This window comes from Eucyclogobius newberryi, unplaced genomic scaffold (genome assembly GCF_026437365.1).
Source record: "Eucyclogobius newberryi isolate DKJ021-1_F unplaced genomic scaffold, fEucNew1.0.hap1 SCAF_8, whole genome shotgun sequence".
NCBI classification, from domain to species: domain Eukaryota; kingdom Metazoa; phylum Chordata; class Actinopteri; order Gobiiformes; family Gobiidae; genus Eucyclogobius; species Eucyclogobius newberryi.
The window spans coordinates 15015775-15036765 of NW_027316500.1; the positions used below are offsets into that span (position 1 = coordinate 15015775).

At 42.5% G+C, this 20991-nt stretch overlaps 3 protein-coding genes across 3 annotated transcripts; 1 reads left to right on the forward strand and 2 right to left on the reverse strand.

The window, feature by feature from the left end:
- The first annotated feature begins 4706 nt into the window (after nucleotides 1–4706).
- On the forward strand, nucleotides 4707–6803 carry sprn (shadow of prion protein). Its single transcript, XM_072437079.1, has 2 exons — nucleotides 4707–5048; nucleotides 5649–6803. Exon 2 carries the CDS (start codon nucleotides 5649–5651, stop codon nucleotides 6114–6116), a length of 468 nt encoding a protein of 155 aa, XP_072293180.1. The 5' UTR covers nucleotides 4707–5048; the 3' UTR covers nucleotides 6117–6803.
- On the reverse strand, nucleotides 6802–8787 carry mtg1 (mitochondrial ribosome-associated GTPase 1). The gene is made up of 11 exons (XM_072437080.1): nucleotides 8597–8787; nucleotides 8466–8530; nucleotides 8258–8362; nucleotides 8100–8186; nucleotides 7876–7932; nucleotides 7712–7802; nucleotides 7568–7629; nucleotides 7397–7493; nucleotides 7230–7311; nucleotides 7040–7152; nucleotides 6802–6957 (listed from the first exon to the last, which is right to left on the reverse strand). Exons 1-11 carry the CDS (start codon nucleotides 8694–8696, stop codon nucleotides 6860–6862), a joined length of 957 nt encoding a protein of 318 aa, XP_072293181.1. The 5' UTR covers nucleotides 8697–8787; the 3' UTR covers nucleotides 6802–6859.
- A 612-nt stretch (nucleotides 8788–9399) lies between these two features.
- Nucleotides 9400–15716, reverse strand: paox (polyamine oxidase). Its single transcript, XM_072437033.1, has 10 exons — nucleotides 15516–15716; nucleotides 12446–12622; nucleotides 11914–12041; nucleotides 11654–11829; nucleotides 11346–11524; nucleotides 11061–11230; nucleotides 10903–10988; nucleotides 10480–10592; nucleotides 10258–10406; nucleotides 9400–9753 (listed from the first exon to the last, which is right to left on the reverse strand). Exons 1-10 carry the CDS (start codon nucleotides 15676–15678, stop codon nucleotides 9604–9606), a joined length of 1491 nt encoding a protein of 496 aa, XP_072293134.1. The 5' UTR covers nucleotides 15679–15716; the 3' UTR covers nucleotides 9400–9603.
- Between the last annotated feature and the right edge of the window lie 5275 nt (nucleotides 15717–20991).

Sequence of the window (20991 nt, forward strand, 5' to 3'; positions counted from 1 at the left end):
GTCTGTGACTGACACACACTGTCTGTGACTGACACCACTGTCTGTGACTGACACCACTACACACACTGTCTGTGACTGACACACACTGTCTGTGACTGACACACACTGTCTGTGACTGACACACTGTCTGTGACTGACACCACTGTCTGTGACTGACACCACTGTCTGTGACTGACACACTGTCTGTGACTGACACCACTGTCTATGACTGACAACACTGTCTGTGACTGACACCACTGTCTGTGACTGACACACACGGTCTGTGACTAACACCACTGTCTGTGACTGACCTGTGACTGACACACTGTCTGTGACTGACACACACTGTCTGTGACTGACACACTGTCTGTGACTGACACCACTGTCTGTGACTGACACACACTGTCTGTGACTGACACCACTGTCTGTGACTGACACACACTGTCTGTGACTGACACCACTGTCTGTGACTGACACACACTGTCTATGACTGACACACACTGTCTGTGACTGACACCACTGTCTGTGACTGACACACTGTCTGTGACTGACACACACTGTCTGTGACTGACACCACTGTCTGTGACTGACACCACTGTCTGTGACTGACACCACTGTCTGTGACTGACACCACTGTCTGTGACTGACACACTGTCTGTGACTGACACCACTGTCTGTGACTGACACCACTGTCTGTGACTGACACCACTGTCTGTGACTGACACACACGGTCTGTGACTAACACCACTGTCTGTGACTGACCTGTGACTGACACACTGTCTGTGACTGACACACACTGTCTGTGACTGACACACTGTCTGTGACTGACACCACTGTCTGTGACTGACACACACTGTCTGTGACTGACACCACTGTCTGTGACTGACACACACTGTCTGTGACTGACACCACTGTCTGTGACTGACACACACGGTCTGTGACTGACACACTGTCTGTGACTGACACACTGTCTGTGACTGACACACACTGTCTGTGACTGACACACACTGTCTGTGACTGACACACATGGTCTGTGACTAACACCACTGTCTGTGACTGACCTGTGACTGACACACTGTCTGTGACTGACACACACTGTCTGTGACTGACACACTGTCTGTGACTGACACACACTGTCTGTGACTGACACACACTGTGTGACTCACACACTGTCTGTGACTGACACCACTACACACACTGTCTGTGACTGACACACACTGTCTGTGACTGACACCACTGTCTGTGACTGACACACTGTCTGTGACTGACACACACTGTCTGTGACTGACACCACTGTCTGTGACTGACACCACTACACACACTGTCTGTGACTGACACACACTGTCTGTGACTGACACACACTGTCTGTGACTGACACACTGTCTGTGACTGACACACACTGTCTGTGACTGACACCACTGTCTGTGACTGACACCACTGTCTGTGACTGACACACTGTCTGTGACTGACACCACTGTCTATGACTGACAACACTGTCTGTGACTGACACCACTGTCTGTGACTGACACACACGGTCTGTGACTAACACCACTGTCTGTGACTGACCTGTGACTGACACACTGTCTGTGACTGACACACACTGTCTGTGACTGACACACTGTCTGTGACTGACACCACTGTCTGTGACTGACACACACTGTCTGTGACTGACACACATGGTCTGTGACTAACACCACTGTCTGTGACTGACACACACTGTCTGTGACTGACACCACTGTCTGTGACTGACACCACTACACACACTGTCTGTGACTGACACACACTGTCTGTGACTGACACCACTGTCTGTGACTGACACACTGTCTGTGACTGACACACTGTCTGTGACTGACACACACTGTCTGTGACTGACACCACTGTCTGTGACTGACACCACTGTCTGTGACTGACACACTGTCTGTGACTGACACCACTGTCTATGACTGACAACACTGTCTGTGACTGACACCACTATCTGTGACTGACACACACGGTCTGTGACTAACACCACTGTCTGTGACTGACCTGTGACTGACACACTGTCTGTGACTGACACACACTGTCTGTGACTGACACACACTGTCTGTGACTGACACCGCTGTCGGGAAAGCTTGACTTACACCATAAGAACAACAGAAGAATATATGGTTTATTTCAACAAGATGTTGGTTCTATTTTCTACTGGAGAAACTTTGACATTATATGGAAAAAATTATGGACTTTGAATCAACGCTTTTTTAATAAAAAATAACAAGATGAAAGATGTCTCTTTTAAATTAATTCATAGAATTTCTCCACTAAGATATAATAAAACAATTGACCCCAACCGCACTTTTTTGTTTCACCTGAAACAATTAGTCATCTTTTTTGGAATTGCACTATTATAAAAAACCTTTTGGAAAGACTGTTTACATTACATTTACATTAAATACTTCACATTGATTCTAACTTAGGATTAAAATTTGAACACATGATTTTTGGTATTCATGACCTAACAAATGTGGACTATAATAAGAGAATGGCAGTTAATTTAATACTTATATTTGGCAAATTCTACATTAAGAAAAGTACATTTTCATCATCATCCCTTCATCATCATCCCTTTTTCTCTGTTCTTATTAAACAAATTGAAACATATTTGCTCACCATATCCAAAAGCTTAAACTAAAAAAAACATATTTACTTAATTGTATGTCTAAATGTTTTTGATGTATGAAATGTAATTGTTTAAGCTCAATATGCCCCCCCCCCCCTGGCATTCCTTTAACTGTTATGTTGTTTTTTATACATGTCTTGTTATAAAAAATCTTGAATATGATAAATAAACGAAAAAAAATGTGTTGATTGTTTGTGAAAAGAGAGATAAGTAATAATTTTATGATAGTCACATACTCTAGAGTTTGTACCACGCAGGACAAGTTTTTGGGTCAAGAGCTGCACTGTCCTTCTTGGAGTTTGCTGCTTTTCCAATGTAAGAGAATAAAAGCACAGATGAATTGAATAAAATATACTGCGTCCCTCCACAGAAGGAACATGTTTACATATTGATATTGTTCTAGAAACACAGTTGCATCAATAATACACACTACTAAAATGCCAAGTTATTTTACTGGCAACCACAGCACATACAATGTGGTTTGAACCACTGTGTGATATTAACTGTACATTTTGTGTACATAGTACTATTTGTATCCTATAGTAAATTTAAATGTTTTTTTTCTTTAATGCATGCCCTTTTGGATTTTATACATGTTGTTTTATTATTGTTGGCAATAGCAATAAATCTTTTCTGATTCTGGATGTGATGTACTACTAAAACATACCACTAGATGTCCCTCTGGAGTGTTTCGAACTGTGTTTTCGAAGCCTCGAAACGTTTGGTTCAAATGCTTTGCTGTTACTTTACCTCACTTGTTTCATGAGGCTTCACTTTACGCATCACTACCGCTCCTAATATAATAGATCCATGATCACTACCGCTCCTAATATAATAGATCCATGATCACTAACGCTCCTAATATAATAGATCCATGATCACTACCGCTCCTAATATAATAGATCCATGATCACTAACGCTCCTAATATAATAGATCCATGATCACTACCGCTCCTCTATAATGGATCCATGATCACTACCGCTCCTAATATAATAGATCCATGATCACTAACGCTCCTAATATAATAGATCCATGATCACTACCGCTCCTCTATAATGGATCCATGATCACTACCGCTCCTAATATAATAGATCCATGATCACTACCGCTCCTCTATAATGGATCCATGATCACTAACGCTCCTAATATAATAGATCCATGATCACTACCGCTCCTCTATAATAGATCCATGATCACTACCGCTCCTAATATAATAGATCCATGATCACTAACGCTCCTAATATAATAGATCCATGATCACTACCGCTCCTCTATAATGGATCCATGATCACTACCGCTCCTAATATAATGAATCCATGATCCCTACCGCTCCTCTATAATAGATCCATGATCACTACCGCTCTTCTATAATAGATCCATGATCACTACCGCTCCTCTATAATAGATCCATGATCCCTACCGCTCCTCTATAATAGATCCATGATCACTACCGCTCTTCTATAATGGATCCATGATCACTACCGCTCCTCTATAATAGATCCATGATCACTACCGCTCCTCTATAATAGATCCATGATCACTACCGCTCCTCTATAATGGATCCATGATCACTACCGCTCCTCTATAATAGATCCATGATCCCTACCGCTCCTCTATAATGGATCCATGATCACTACCGCTCCTCTATAATAGATCCATGATCCCTACCGCTCCTCTATAATGGATCCATGATCACTACCGCTCCTCTATAATAGATCCATGATCACTACCGCTCCTCTATAATGGATCCATGATCACTACCGCTCCTCTATAATAGATCCATGATCACTACCGCTCCTCTATAATGGATCCATGATCACTACCGCTCCTCTATAATAGATCCATGATCACTACCGCTCCTCTATAATAGATCCATGATCACTACCGCTCCTCTATAATGGATCCATGATCACTACCGCTCCTCTATAATAGATCCATGATCACTACCGCTCCTCTATAATAGATCCATGATCACTACCGCTCCTCTATAATGGATCCATGATCACTACCGCTCCTCTATAATAGATCCATGGCTCTTTGCTGCTTTAGTGTTTTCTGTGTTTTCTTCTTTGCTGCCGCACTAGTTACATCTTGTGCAAACGTTCATAACATCCCCCTATAGGCTGCAGGTGGAGTAGCATTTAAGAGATTAAGCTGAAATATTTTACTTTTCTAAACAGGACAATTTTCGAATCCTTCTTTTATTGTCCATTTGGACGAAATTCTAAAACCTAAAAAGCTTGAATGGCCTGGTTAACGTTCTGCCCGTGAACCTGATTATTTGAGGCGCCACGGCCACGCAACGCGCTCCAGGGGACGTGTGCGTGAACGCTCCTTTATGGACGCTTTGCATCTCTGCATCTCTGCACAAAAGCCATAGAAAAGGAAGGAAACAATATTCGACGATTAGAGGTGAGTAAATTGTGGATGCCATCATAAGGTTAAGGATAGGCTAATTATAGGTCTAAACAATTAAGATGGGAAGGGGTTTGAACAGGACATTAAAATCATATTGTGGGGCAGTCTTTAAATGCGTTGATGTGTATGTCTTAAGTATTAGTATACAACACAATGGTTTGTATATGTGACAACACATTTCAAAAGCTTTATGCTCCATGCAGGCTTTTAATCTCTGATGCTATGATTTATTGAGTCTTTGTGGTTATGATGGCCCAGGCCTACAGTTGCAATTGGAGACAATATATGTTCACCGTATGTATTGTTGTTGAACTCATTTAAGTCAGTATTTAGTCAAATCTGGTATAGGAACTGTTGTTGCAAATTGCTATGAACAAAATAAATGTACATGTTCTAATCTGACCATATGGTCAGATTGCAACATGTTCATTTAGTTTGTTGCATCTATCCCTATCAATTAAATAGTACATGAGTAAATGGATATTAACTGGCAACATTTATAGTTAAGACCTGCTCATGTTCACCCTCTTTATTACTGAACCTGGTGGAAGGTTTTTATGTGGGTTTGTTTATGTCACCATCTTGTATTTGCAGATGTTAGGAATGAACCAGCTGGCTGCAACATGCTGGATCTGCCTCCTGTTCTGTGCTTTCCTGTGTGACCCTGTTCTGTCAAAAGGAGGCCGAGGAGGGTCCAGGGGGTCTTCTCGAGGGTCTTCTTCTCGTAGCTCTACCTCAGGCAGCTACAGGGGTGGGGGCCCCCTCGGAGGGACCCGGTCTCGCTTCAGATCAGCAGGACGTGCGTCCCCAGTGCGCGTGGCGGCTGCAGCAGCAGCAGGAGCAGCAGTGGCTTTAACAGCAGATGGATGGTATGCCTCAGCTTATCGTCGCAGCAACGCAGACAGTTCCGAGGACCTGGAGTACTACAACAGGACAAACTACTTTGATGCACAACAGTCAGGCGGCTCCTGTAAAAGTGACAACACTCTTCCTCAGCTGGTGTCTGTTATTGTTGCTGTTTTTCTCACTTTAAACAGGCTCTTCAATGGCACTGCACTGTAGATGTTTTACAGGTTTTGATGAAGATCTAGAACCCTCTGTCTGATCCGTCTTTTTCTTGTGCTGGAAAAACTGTTGAAGTGGACAATCACAAACATGTGAACTGATCACTGTACTTGTACTGTATCTCTAACATTATCTGTTCCAACTGCCAAATCCACATTACCAGCACTATATGCAATGTGCCATAAAAACACTCAACATAATTTTTTAGCTAAATGAAGGGGCCAAATTCTTTTCAATTACTTTTGAAATCTGTACAGTTATAAATAAAGAAAAATAAAGCTGCTAAATAAAATTATTTAATCAAATCAAATATCAGTGCCAAACTGTAAAACAAAAGATAAAGTATAATCCTTGTTGCAAATCTTTACATTTAGTTGTGATACTCTTGATGCTTTTGTTATTTAAAATAAAAAAGAGAATATTTTACACACTATTGCAGATGAAAATTGAAATGTATTGCTTGTTAAATGTTAAGATTTTAATAGGATTTATTGATTTAAACAATTTTACATGTCTTTTACTTGTATCAACTTTTCTGAAGTGAAGCTTTTTTACCCACTGAGACACTCAGGAGCAACATTGTTTTCATATTTGTATGCACTTAGAATATTTGCAAGAGCACTTATGTAAATAAATATTATTCTTTACCTGTTGTCACTAAATTAAAGGCCATACCTCAATTAATTGTACTTTAATTCCTTTATTTACAGTATTGCATGTGATGCATCTGTTTCTGTGGCTCAGTCCAGCATCACTCGTCCCAATTCCCCTTTTCTAAATGTTCGGATGAAATCGTATGCCGCGGCACTGTAGTTTGGGACAGTGATGGTCACATTTCCTGTAGGTGAAAACAATAATTAGAACTTCATAAAATGTATTCATTATGGCATAAAAATGTGAACAGAACAATATTTTCTTACCTACACCAGTAATGGCTTTAACTCTTTGGGTCTTTCCAAGTTTAACTGCAATACGCTTAAGGACATGTTGGATGTCATCACAAGGCTCTTGAAGGTCATATCTTTCCACATAGCTGGACATAGAAGACGAGTAAAACTGTTAGTCTAGTGAAAATCCCTGTATATTGAGTCTTACAGAACAAAAACAAACTTGAATTTTTGTAGGCGGTTCAAAGAATAAAGCAAGTAATCAGCAATGATGTCCTCTCCGACTAAATGGTCCAGTATGGTACCTAAATATGAGCAAAACATTTTGTTATCTCATATAATGAATATATAATCTAAATTTGTACACTGCAATGCATAAATGTCTCTTGCCACATAAAGCCAACTTCATTCCTGTTTCAACATCATTTATTTTTGGAGGCAAGACCCCTGGAGTGTCTAACAAATGCATTATTGGTCGTTCGCAAACCTGCAAATACATGGCTTTATTCAAAGATCCATTTATTTCATTAATATATTACTAAATTATTAAATGTACTAAACCTGGATTTTAGTCAGAACGGCTTTAGTTATGCCTGGCTCTCCTCCAACTCGAGATGCTCGGCCTGAGGGGGAAATAAAACATACACTGATTGGGAACTTTTTGTACATTTAAGATAATTGAGACATATCATTGTTTTCTCATACCTTTTTTTAAATATGTTCTCCTCAATGAGTTAATAAGTGACGACTTCCCCACATTGGGAACTCCAATAACCATTAAACAATAATCTAGATTCTGCGTGAATAAAATAACGAGCATGTGATAAACAAAACTACATGAACATTCTATGAATATTATGTAAAATTACCTCATCTCTGTTGAAACGTGGATTGTTTTCAAGAATTTCCATCACCTTTGGAACCAACTACAGAAATAAAGTAAAGTAGAACAATGAAGCCAATACGTAAATGTTGTCTATAGTATGGATGTTAATGGACTAGTATAATGTTAATAGACTAATATGGATGTTAAAAGAATAGTATGGATTTTAATAGAATAGTAGGATAATAAAAGGAGAGTCGTTTACATAACCTTTTTAACATTTTCATCTCTTTGTTTTAGACAGTCTGTGAAGAGAACACTTTGTATTCCATTTCTGTGCAGCTGTCTCTGTATTCTCTGTAAACATAAACTGCTTTATCAATCATGAAGAAAGCATCACCTGCACAGACAATCTGCAGCCTACAGACCTGTTTTTGTGATATGTCAGCTAGATCCATCTTGTTCAAAACAAGGAGGTGTGGCCTGACATCCAAGGTCTCTTGAAACACGTGGTTTCTCCCAGAAAATGGAATGTAGTGAGGGTTAAAGAATTAGAAATGAAAAGTGTTGTTATAATAGTAGACCCAAGGTCACTACTGAACGATAAAGACAGATCGGCATTTGAGTTTAGGATATTCTGGCATCGTGTATTTCTATAATGCAGTCCACATTCTTCAGGTTAGCCCTCATCTGCTTCAGTCCTAAAACAAACACAATATTTGTACAGAAATAAACTAACGCTTTAGTTTGAAGTGAGTTTTCTCAACCTTTTGCCATGTGTCCCGGGAACCAGTGCGCGACGTCCCGAGCACCAAAGTCAAACGCGCTTCGAAAACTGACATTACTTAGTGCTGTATATAACCTCATACCCTCTCTCTTCAATATAGTGACCTTACAGAGTAAAGAAGCAACAGAAACTGTAGGCTACATGCAAGGCTCCATGGATCTTTACTTTGTGTCACACTATCAACACGTCGACTGGAAAAGACAGCCACATTTTACTGTTCCGGGGACAATGCAATACTGCAGTAGTGCCACAGGCTCATAGCACCATGGATCTATTATACTGCCCTCTAACGACGACGTGCAGTACAGATGGTGGCAGCTAAAATTAATATTGTCAAAATGCAGATTTGCGTTGTAATATGAGATCTTTGGGCCTCATTTGAGAAATTTCATTTGAGATATTTCATAGCAAAGTCCAATGCAACCAAAAGGGGAAAATGGCTCTTGCTCCCCATCTGAGGTTATGAAATCATCAAATTCTAGATCGTTAACACAATCTACTAATTTAAGATTGACATAAAGCTAATAGTAAATCATTTTAATAGTAAAAATGACAGTCACTGTGACAGTAAATGGTACACATTACTTTGATACATTGACTAAAATGTCAAAATGAAAAATTCTAGCAGGTTTTATTTGACATTAAAGTGAGACACAAATGCTGTAAGAATTTAAACAAATACATTTTTTTGTGTATCTGTAGAAGACCATATCAATATTGAATAAACCACAACAATATATTTTAACTCCCATCTAAAATAATAGGCAAATGAAGCATCAATGATTTGATTGAACTTTTGTGTTTTATTAAAGAATTATAAAAGTTTAAACATGATCAATACACGTAAATAATTTAACTTTCCATTATACCATTCATAAACAAGCACCTTACATATTTAAATAAGTGCAAATAAATTTAAGGCATATTTTCATAAAGTGAACATTGCACATAATTCAAGAAGTTGCATGGATTATGACTTTGCTAAAGCTAAAGTTTTGATAGGACAGGACTGGTTGAAATGATGGAGTAGTGAGAGATGAGTCTGTCTGCCTCTCTCTGACCCGACAGCAGAGCTCCATGGACCGTGGAGTAGAAACAAGCATGAGTGGCCTCACCAGCAAACAGCAACTGTAGTGGCTGAAAGACACGGGGAACAAACTAAAGTTACTTCCTTCGTCACACTTTTTTTAATACTATTTGCGATACGGTGTCATCATTATTATGTAGCTGCAATGTCATTATGGATCGTTTGCTCTAACCACATGCAGTGGTTTACGAAACTATACGGCACAAGTTCTTATGTTTTTGTTGTTATTGTTGTTGTGTTGCTTTTAATGGCGTTTTGAAGCCAACTGAAAAGGTGCATTTACGCCACCTACTGTAGTTGTACATCTCTGTACATCAAATATGTGTTTTACGCTATATTGTGGGAAAAAAAGAAAAGAAAAAAAAAGGAGAGAAAGAGTGAGGAAGATACACTTATTTTGTGATAGTATTTTCCCACTACAATATAAAAACTGTTTAAACAAATGACCTTCTCATTTAAGATAAGATAAGATATTCCTTTATTGTCCCACATGGGGAAATTTCATTGGTGCAACGCCAACCAATAAAATTGGTGCGTTTTGACCCTCTGTTTACCTGTGATCCTGTTGTTGGAACAGGTTCCCCCAGATTCTCAAGGTCCTGAGATGAACAGCCTATTCCAGGGAAACTGTACGATCCACAAGTCCATGGATCACGAAACCACTGGGAGCGCAGAACCCGCTTTGGTGTGAGGACGGGGTTACCTGAACAAGCAGTTATTGTAATTGATCTGTTTACTGTCAAAATGGACTTATGCGCTTTAGTCACTGAACCCACCTGTGAACCTTCTTATAAGTTGTGTTATAGCTTGTGTCACCTCATGGTCAGAGAGAGTCTCCATATACTCAGATTCATGGCCAGCGATCCAGCCACAAAGAATGTGACCATATCTGTAGACGCAATCGGGGGGGAAAAATAAACTTCACATTACACTTGCATGATTTGTTTCTTGTTTTGCAACAATAAATCATGAGATATGATGTATTGCTGAAGCAAACAAAGTGACCATGACCTTGTAAATTATATTTTTCTTTTTTAGTAAAGGTCAGAAAGTTGACAACAATTTATAGAAAAACAACAATAGTAATAGAGTAACTCACATTTCTACATTACACAATATTCATCCTACATCATGTATACTATCATGAGTTAAATCCTAAGGCAAAACCATTTAAGCTTGTGTTTATTCATAGTCCTAACCTTTCAGTGGGTTTCAGCACAGTGAAGCCAAATAACTTCTTCATCCATGAAGACTGTACGTCTGACACTTGATCCGTCATGGCATTCTGAGAAATCAAAGAGCAAAAATGTGAACTACTTTACAATACACATGACTAAGGATTGCAAAGAAATCTCACTTCATCTTCCCACAAGAAATGAATGACCTCACAGTCCGCGTCCCACCAGGCCGAATCAAACTCCACAAATATTTTATTGTTTGTGCCAAAACCTTGTCTCTGTATTGAGAGTTGTTTGTGAAGAGGAAGAGGAGGGCGAAACATTGTTGAATGTTTTTTCTTGAGGTATCCTGTGAGAAAATGAGCCAGAGAAGCTAAACTCACAAGTAGATTTGAATGCCAGTAACTAAGCATTACTTTATAACCCCAATTATGAATGATAAGAAAACTACAGATGAGCCATACCCAGGGATACTGTGACAATAACATGGTCTGCAGTTATTCTTTGTCCATCTTCACATTCAACTATAACAGGGCTTTTTGCCTCTGTGTCGTTCCATTCAATGCATCGAACAGGATAATTGTAGGTCACTGAATCTGAAGGGAGCTCCGAGACAAGGTTCTTTATTAAACCTTCATAACCTCTGCAAAATCGGAGAGAAAAACACAAACATTAATGGGTTGAATTCAAAAACACAAAATAATCGGGGTAGATCTACTATTTGGATTTAAATATTTTTGCATATGAATAAAATACAAATAAAATGACTAACTTTGGAAATGTGCAGTCGAGTCCTGGGAAAGTCTTGTACAGGCCATACGCACCCAGACCTACTTCATCCATACTGTGGGTCCCATTGACACAACACTCCACCTTCAACATATTATTGATTATAGAGAAACCCAGGGATCTGGTGGCTGCATCTGCTTCTCTCCACTTATCTGTGGCCTGTGCACCACAATGGACACTCGGATTAGCAAACATGCAAACATCCTAAATGCAAATGGCACTGTGAAGATTAAGGAAATATACCTTTGAGCGAATGAATTTCCCTACACTAGGAACAGGCTCTCCTTTGCCCTCATGAGAAGAACTTTCATCAAGGATTTCAAGGAATGTCATCTGCACAGGAAGCACAAGTTCTGCATCCAGCTTGCAGCCTTGATGTAATAGAAGAAAAGTACATTATTCATACAGCGAATGTGTGTGTGCTGCAGCCTCTCATCTCTCAAGGACCTGTACGTCTCAGGACTATTTGTGCCACTCCCCCAGTCAGATCAGAACTTCTCCAAATAGTTACATTCAATACCACCTATCACTTCAAATAATTTAATTCAACAATAATTAATTAATTTATTTGTTATTCTGCCAATACGGTACATTTTGTATTTATATTCAGTGAAAGTCTATTTTCATGTACTAACCTCATCTTCACACAGTGCAAATCCTGCTGTTAATGTCAAAAATATCTTTGTAGGCCCTTTATGTGAATGTTGTGTGGGTTTATGTTGTCTGTAAAATTAAAGGCAACACTTTGAAAAAATAATTCTAGTATAGATTTAACCTGAGCTGGTGTAGAAGCTGGGGACCCATGGTGGATGTCCTTCCACATCCATGGCCTGGTTCTCAGGTGTGAGTGCCTCTGGGTCCAGTAGGCCATACTGACGAGCCAGACAAAACACTGGGTTTTCTTCACTCGGGCCGTGGATCCAGTTGGCTCCTATCTCCACAATATTATTGCCTGCAGAAACATTACAGAGCTGGGTTTATAATTAATCTTGATTGCCATATGCATCCTTGAAAGATTGCCATATGCATCCTTGAAACTTAAGGGTTAATCATTAAAGTTTTATGGCTGCTATAAAAGCCATTTCTTACATAGCAGTGATATAATAGTTAGGCTAGATAATATCAAAACAGTAACGGTTCTTCATTTTGTGTTTCTTGCACCACTCCTTCAGATATGCTTGTTCTCATTATTGTGAGCATATTTTGATGTGTCCTTCAACTTACATAAAATCAAAATGAAAAATCAAATGTTATGTTAAGACAGTTACTCTTACGTGAGTGGTAGAAGTTTCCCCATATATATATATATATATATATATATATATATATATATATATATATATATATATATATATATATATATATATATATATATATATATATATATATATATATATATATATATATATATATATATATATATATATATATATATATATATATATATATGTATACATTTTATTTTGTTTAAACTTTGGAAAAGTCATTTCCTATGACGGAGTATAAGGGCCAACCAAAAAAAATAAAAATGCGCCGCACTACGAGAATAATGTCATTAATTAATGAGAAAAAAGTCGAAGTCAGAAAAAAGTCGTAATTTAACGAGAATAAACTCACAATTTATCAAGAATAAAGTCGTAGTTTAGGGGCCGGTGTCAATGTTCCAATTCAAAGTGACGTGGTCAGTTCACTTTCAGCACCACGGTCAGGACACACAAGAACGGGCTTGGATGAGTTGACAGTTTAGAACTACATAAAAGCCTGCAATAGATGTTAAAGTGTTTCCTGGTCTTTAAAACAATGTCTTACGTGTGTTGATTACAAGACAAGACACTGCCGTTTAGCAGCACCTTTCCTGTTACGCATCATCCACAAAGTATTGGATAAACCCTTTACTTTCTCCATGGCGTAGACGTATTGCAACGATGCAAAACAGCTTTCTCCAGCTGAACTCAGACAAGACTGACATAATCGTTTTTGGCCACAGAAACAAAGAGAAAGTGTTAGCGTCACCTCCAGAGTCTCGCTCTAAAACCTACAAACCAAGTTAGAAATCATGGGGGTAATAATGGACTCAGACTTGAGCTTTAATAGCCACGTCAAATCAATAACATCAGCAGCTTTTTACCATCTAAAAACATTGCCAAAATAAAAAAATATAGTGTCAAAACCAGATTTAGAGAGACTTATCCACGCGTTTGTCTCCAGTAGATTAGACTACTGTAACGGCCTGCTCACTGGTCTCTCCAAACGAGCTGTAAAACAGCAGCAGTACATCCAGAACGCTGCTGCTCGGGTCCTGACCAGAACCAGGAAGTATGATCACATTAGTCCTGTTCTCAGGTCTCTGCACTGGCTCCTGTGGCTCAGAGAATAGACTTTAAAGCAGCTCTGCTTGTGTACAAGTCTCTCCATGGCCTAGCACCAAAGTACATCTTGGACATGTTAGTGCCATATGAACCATCTTGGACTCTGAGGACCTCAGGGACCGGCCTCCTGCTGGTGCCAGAGTCAGGACTAAACATGGACCGGCCTCCTGCTGGTGCCAGAGTCAGGACTAAACATGGACCGGCCTCCTGCTGGTGCCCAGAGTCAGGACTAAACATGGACCGGCCTCCTGCTGGTGCCCAGAGTCAGGACTAAACATGGACCGGCCTCCTGCTGGTGCCCAGAGTCAGGACTAAACATGGACCGGCCTCCTGCTGGTGCCCAGAGTCAGGACTAAACATGGAGCGGCCTCCTGCTGGTGCCAGAGTCAGGACTAAACATGGAGCGGCCTCCTGCTGGTGCCCAGAGTCAGGACTAAACATGGAGCGGCCTCCTGCTGGTGCCAGAGGCAGGACTAAACATGGACCGGCCTCCTGCTGGTGCCAGAGTCAGGACTAAACATGGACCGGCCTCCTGCTGGTGCCAGAGGCAGGACTAAACATGGACCGGCCTCCTGCTGGTGCCAGAGTCAGGACTAAACATGGACCGGCCTCCTGCTGGTGCCAGAGGCAGGACTAAACATGGACCGGCCTCCTGCTGGTGCCAGAGTCAGGACTAAACATGGACCGGCCTCCTGCTGGTGCCAGAGTCAGGACTAAACATGGACCGGCCTCCTGCTGGTGCCAGAGTCAGGACTAAACTTGGACCGGCCTCCTGCTGGTGACAGAGTCAGGACTAAACATGGAGCGGCCTCCTGCTGGTGCCCAGAGTCAGGACTAAACATGGAGCGGCCTCCTGCTGGTGCCAGAGTCAGGACTAAACATGGAGCGGCCTCCTGCTGGTGCCCAGAGTCAGGACTAAACATGGAGCGGCCTCCTGCTGGTGCCAGAGGCAGGACTAAACATGGACCGGCCTCCTGCTGGTGCCAGAGTCAGGACTAAACATGGACCGGCCTCCTGCTGGTGCCAGAGGCAGGACTAAACATGGACCGGCCTCCTGCTGGTGCCAGAGTCAGGACTAAACATGGACCGGCCTCCTGCTGGTGCCAGAGGCAGGACTAAACATGGACCGGCCTCCTGCTGGGGAATCTGCATTTCAGTTTTATGCAGCTAAAATCTGGAACAGTCTTCCTGAAGATGTGAGACAGGCTTCTACTCTGACAATGTTCAAATCTAAGCTAAAAATAGTTTTGTTTAGCTGCGCATTATTCTCTTTAAATTGTGAGATAATTATCGTTATTTAACGAGAATAATGTAATTAATGAATGACTTTATTTTCGTAGTTGGTTGGACCTTATACTCCGTCGTAATTTCCACTACTTCCACTACTGCATTATCGCAGTAACAAAACTCTTGCTTGAATTGGTTACTCGACCAAACTCTGGAGAACAGCATTGTTATATCCGAAGCCGACGGTACCTAGTGCTCCGGTCCTGATCCGTCCTCCGCTCCTCGCTGTTGCCTCCAGAACACGGACATGTCTGAAGCCCGCCGCCGTGAGCCGCTGCGCCGCGGAGACTCCCGCTACACCGCTGCCCACGACCACTATTGTTGCATCCTGATGTGGGCTGCCCGACTCCATGTTTGCTCTTTTATCATTAACAAATACGCACCACAAGATTGTGTCGGCCTGGGGAAATGAATTGTGAAAAGCCCGAAAGAAAGAAAAAAACTAAAAAAAAGTCAACTGTTACATTTAATGTAATGTTAGTGCGAGATGTGCGAGAGTCTCAAGTGTATTTGCATTTCTCTGATTTTACTTCCAGTCCCGGACATGACCCGGATATGACCCGGCAAGTCATCCGGATGTTAAATTTGGAGCCTGCGCGGTGCAAAATAAAATCTGAAAGTTTGTTTAGTCCTTTTTATATTGGGAGTGTTTGCGCGGCCGAAACTGCATGGGTTTTTTGTGCCGCGGCTCCTGAAACTGCTGGGCTATTTGACCGCGCCGGGTTAGGGTCAGGGTTAGCCATGAGGCTATATAGTCGTGCCGCGGCTCTACAGCCACGGCCTTTTATACTACGTGTTGTTCACATTCTTTAATTTTTGTGGTTGGCTATATCTACACACTTAAGTACACAGTGACGCATTCAAATGGGAAGAGTACAGGTCTGGTACACAAATGTTTGAAAAAGGAACGGACCCTTTTTAGAAACCGACAGGCTAGTTCTGGTTGCCTTAAAAATGTGGAGCTCCACTTCCTGATCCATTCATTTTTATGGGGAATTAGCAGAATCTCGTTAAAATATATCGAAAATGAATCAACACAAAGCGGAGAGTAACAGATGAATAATGACATCACTTGATGTATTTGTTGGGTTCATTGCAGCGTTTCGCTCAGCTTGTGCACTCTCTCCCGTGCCATCTGACTGTGACATATTTGCAGAATAACAGTCTTGGTATACCAGGTGTATAATGCAGGACAGGAGACTCGTGTGTCGTTTTTATCGGTAGCCGCACTGTTCACTGCTCCGGTCCCGTGAGTGAAGTTGTTGTTGTTGTTGTTGTTGTTGTTTTATGGCGGTTGGCATCCGAGTGTTGCATTACCGCCAGACTTTATTCCTCAGACGTTTCGTAGTCCTCAGACTCTGTCGTAGTCCGTAAAAGTACTCCTCCCATCGCTTTGGCGTTACAAAGCCCATGAGGTCATGATGTGTTTTTGTGACTAGAATAGTTGTTGTGTCAGAGACCAACCGGCTTTATTCCAGGGAGACTCTTCTTCACCTTCCTCGCCCTCTTTGACGTTCGGTGCTTTGGAAGTACAAAGCCCATGAGATCATGGGACGTCTTTGTTGTTTTACAAAGCCCATGAGGTCATGGGACGTCTTTGTCGTTTTATCCTTTAGAAGTCCTTCTTCCATCACTTTGGCGTTTCTAGGCCCATGAAGTCCAAGCGCGTTAGAACATCCTCTTGCTCCTCATCCTCGGCTCAGTCTCCACCACCCCCCACCTCTATAAACGTTTACCCAGCCCTGTGCTACATAAGTAAGCAACCACAGCCTGACACAAACCCTGTGACTGGATCGCCAGAACGTTCCGCAGATTGAACTCCCGCCCATTATTCCGAAACCACAAGGCCAACCCGGCCCTTTCCCTATCATAAGCCTCACAGCAAATCAGCACATGCTCGACAGTCTCTGGCACCCGACAGTGACCACACAGACCGGTCGGATGTTTGCCTATCCTACTCAGTGACCAATTGAGTCCAGTATGGCCAATCCTCATGCGGGCGAAGGCCCTTTCCTCCCACGCGTTCCTGCCCATAGACCCGCAAGGACCCACACTACCCTGTATGTGATAGAGATGCCGTCCAGTAACACAGTGGCTCCAAAATTCCTGCCAAAGGCCGACCACATGACTCTTGATAACAGGCTTGATTTCAGATTTGCTTAACTCAACCGCCACATCAATTGATGGCCGCCGAAGGGAACGTTTAGCCAGTGCATCAGCCATTTCGTTACCATCCACCCCCACATGCGCAGGGACCCAAATGAAGGAAACCCTCACATCCTTCCTGGACAGGGAGAGCATCAGACAGAAGATGCCATTCAACACATCCTGTCTGCAATCCGATTTCCCAGATTTAATGCTTTGCAATGCAGAAAGGCTGTCAGAGGCCACCACAATGCCGCAACACTGCAAAGCAGATTCCGCCCATTCCAACGCCAACCGTATCGCTATAAGTTCCAACGTGAAAACAGAAAGGCGATCTGTCAACCTCTTCTTGACCGCTAGCCCCAGGTCAGGCACAAAATAAGCGGCGCCAGTACGCCCACTCTCAGGATCCCTAGACCCGTCGGTATAAATAAACACATCACCTGAGTGCTTATCGATGAGCGCTTGAACGGCAAACTGCGGTGCCCTCCCAGCGACTCCTCTAAGCTTGCCATGCAAGCTAACATCAACAGGAGCCGGGACAAACTTCCACGGAGCTATAGCAGACAAAGCCACCGACGGGCTCACACGCAGATCACCAACCCCCGCAAGCCGCGCCTTCGCATTTCCTACCTGGCTGAAAATCATACCGCCAGCCTCACTCTGCCCCCCATCAACCCTGAGAAAGTCCCTCACCGGGTGAGAGCTCGTATGACCTTGCACATTCACCCAGTAAGCCAACAGAAGTTCTAGCCTCCGGAGCCGTAACGGCAATTCCCCCAACTCAACCTGCAGCGCCGAGACAGGGGAGGTCCTAAAAGCCCTACAGCAGATGCGCAAGGCCTGGGCTTGCTCCACATCAAGCTTCTTTAAGTTAGTTTCAGCCGCAGACATGTAGGCTATACAGCCATAATCAATAGCCGCCCTCATGACGGCCCGATAAATACCCAGGAGCGACCTTCTGCTGGCCCCCCAGTCCTGGCCGGATAGACAACGAAGCAAGTTATTCACCCTTTTGCATTTACCACTGACCTCATCAATGTGCCGACGCCAACTAAGCCTCTCGTCAAAGGTGACCCCCAAGAACCTCACCTCCCTGACCTGTTCGAGCACCTGCCCATGCAGTCGAAGGGAGACGTCCCTATGTCCATTGAAGAAACAGATCACTTGAGACTTCCGTACGGACAGTTTAAACCCCCACTTCAGGGTCCACTGCTCCACCTGCTGTATTGCCCTTTGCAGTTTCGCCTCGTAAAACCGGAGATTCCTCCCTCTCACCCATAGAGCGCCATCGTCAGCATAAAGGCTCCTCCCAACAGACCCATCCACGTCGTCAAAGATGTCCTTAATCATAACATTGAACAAGATAGGGCTACACACACTCCCCTGCGGGATCCCATTCTCCACCCCATAGACCCCAGAGTAAGCAGCGCCCACTCTGGTTTGGATACGCCGGCCAGACAGAAAGCCCCGGACCCAGTTAAACAGTTTACCCTTCACACCACACTTCCGCAGCTTAATGAGGAGCCCATCCTTCCAAACCATATCGTACGCCTTCTCCACATCAAAGAGCACCGCAATAACCTTTTCTTTCTGAGCCCTGGCCAGCTGGATATCAGATTCCAAACACAACACGGAATCCATGGTGTTCCTGCCCCTACGGAAACCACTCTGGTGCGCGGGAAGCAAACCCTAAGTGAACAGGAGGTTCCGCCTTTATTAATTGAACAGAGCGTATCCCTACGCCGAACAATATAGTGCTTACATGTAGTGGAACACATCGCTCTCTAACACCCCCACTCGATGGTGCCACTCACATTTCAATAAGCATAAGTAACCAAACATATAATCACAAAACTTTTCAATTTTGACCCTTGTGGCAGATTTTGTGAACACATCTGCGACCATGTTCTCAGTAGGACAGTACACAAGGAGTATTTTACCCTGCAATACATTAGACCTGATAAAGTGGTAATTAATGTCTACATGTTTGCTCCGCTGGCGGTTTACAGGGTTCTTCGCAAGACGTATAGGCCCTTGGTTGTCCTCAAAGACCTTTGTTGTTGGTTCAAAGTTAGGGTCCATGTCCCTCAAAAGTTGTGTGAGGTAAAGTGCTTCTTGAATAGTAGCGGCTAGCGCCACATATTCTGCTTCACACGTTGACAGTGCAACAGTTTGCTGTTTCTTTGTTTTCCACGAAACAATCGCACCGTTCTGGCTTAAACTGTAGCAGAAGCCTGTAATGCTCTTTCTGTCCTCTGGGTCGTTGGCCCAGCCTGCATCAGAATATCCCATTAGTTGAAGTTTAGTGTCACATTTGTGGTAACACAACTTATAGTAGAAAAAGCTTCAGTTGTAGTCATCTGGACTCAGTTTGAAAAAATAGACGTTTCGACTCTCATCCAAGAGTCATTGTCAATAAAAGAATTTAGATCGAGAACTCCGATATTAATACTGTTCTGTGGTAAGACCCGCCCATTGGGAGGAGCCTTCCTGAAGTAGAAAGAGTTGTTTGTTTCAACAGAAACTCCCCCCTTGTATCTACCGAGCTAGCCTATTCAGAATTTTAATGGGCTATTAGAATCCTCTTTGTCTTTGTGAGACCCTGGCTCAACCACCCTGAGTACCTGATTAGCATCTAAATGTCCTTGTCCTGGTCCTCTACCTTTCCAGGGGTTCAGTAACCCATTATAGATAACAGGAAGATTAAACCTTAGCCCTCCATTTCTGTTTAAAGAAGGTCTTTCTTTTTTAACAAAAATAGCTTCCTTGACTCCTCTTTCAAACCATCTTTTCTCCCTGCTTAAAACCTTCACATCACCGTCTTCAAACGAGTGATTAGAGGCTTCAAGATGGAGATGCACGGCGCTCTGAGGTCCTGAACTTGTATTTCTTCTGTGCTGATAAAGCCTCTTGTGTAGAGGCTGTTTAGTCTCACCTATGTACCGTTCTTTATAGCTTTCTTCACTGCATTGGATCGAATAAACTACATTGCTCTGTTTTTGAGTCGGCAACTTGTCCTTAGGGTGAACCAGTTTTTGTCTTAAAGTGTTTCCTGGTTTAAAATAAACAGGGACTTCGTGTTGTCTAAAAATTCTCTGCAGTTTTTCCGACAGGCCAGACACATAAGGGATAGAAACACCCTTCCTTCTCTGTTCAGTTTCCCTATTCTCCTGCTTCTTGGATCTCTTCACTCTGTTGAGAGCCCAAGCGGGGTAACCACAGGCTGAGAGGGCATTTCGGACATGTTTTTCCTCTTTCTTCTTGCCCTCTGAGCTGGTGGGCAAGAAGAAAGAGGAAAAACATGTTTCTATCCCTTATGTGTCTGGCCTGTCGGAAAAACTGCAGAGAATTTTTAGACAACACGAAGTCCCTGTTTATTTTAAACCAGGAAACACTTTAAGACAAAAACTGGTTCACCCTAAGGACAAGTTGCCGACTCAAAAACAGAGCAATGTAGTTTATTCGATCCAATGCAATGAAGAAAGCTGTAAAGAACGGTACATAGGTGAGACAAAAC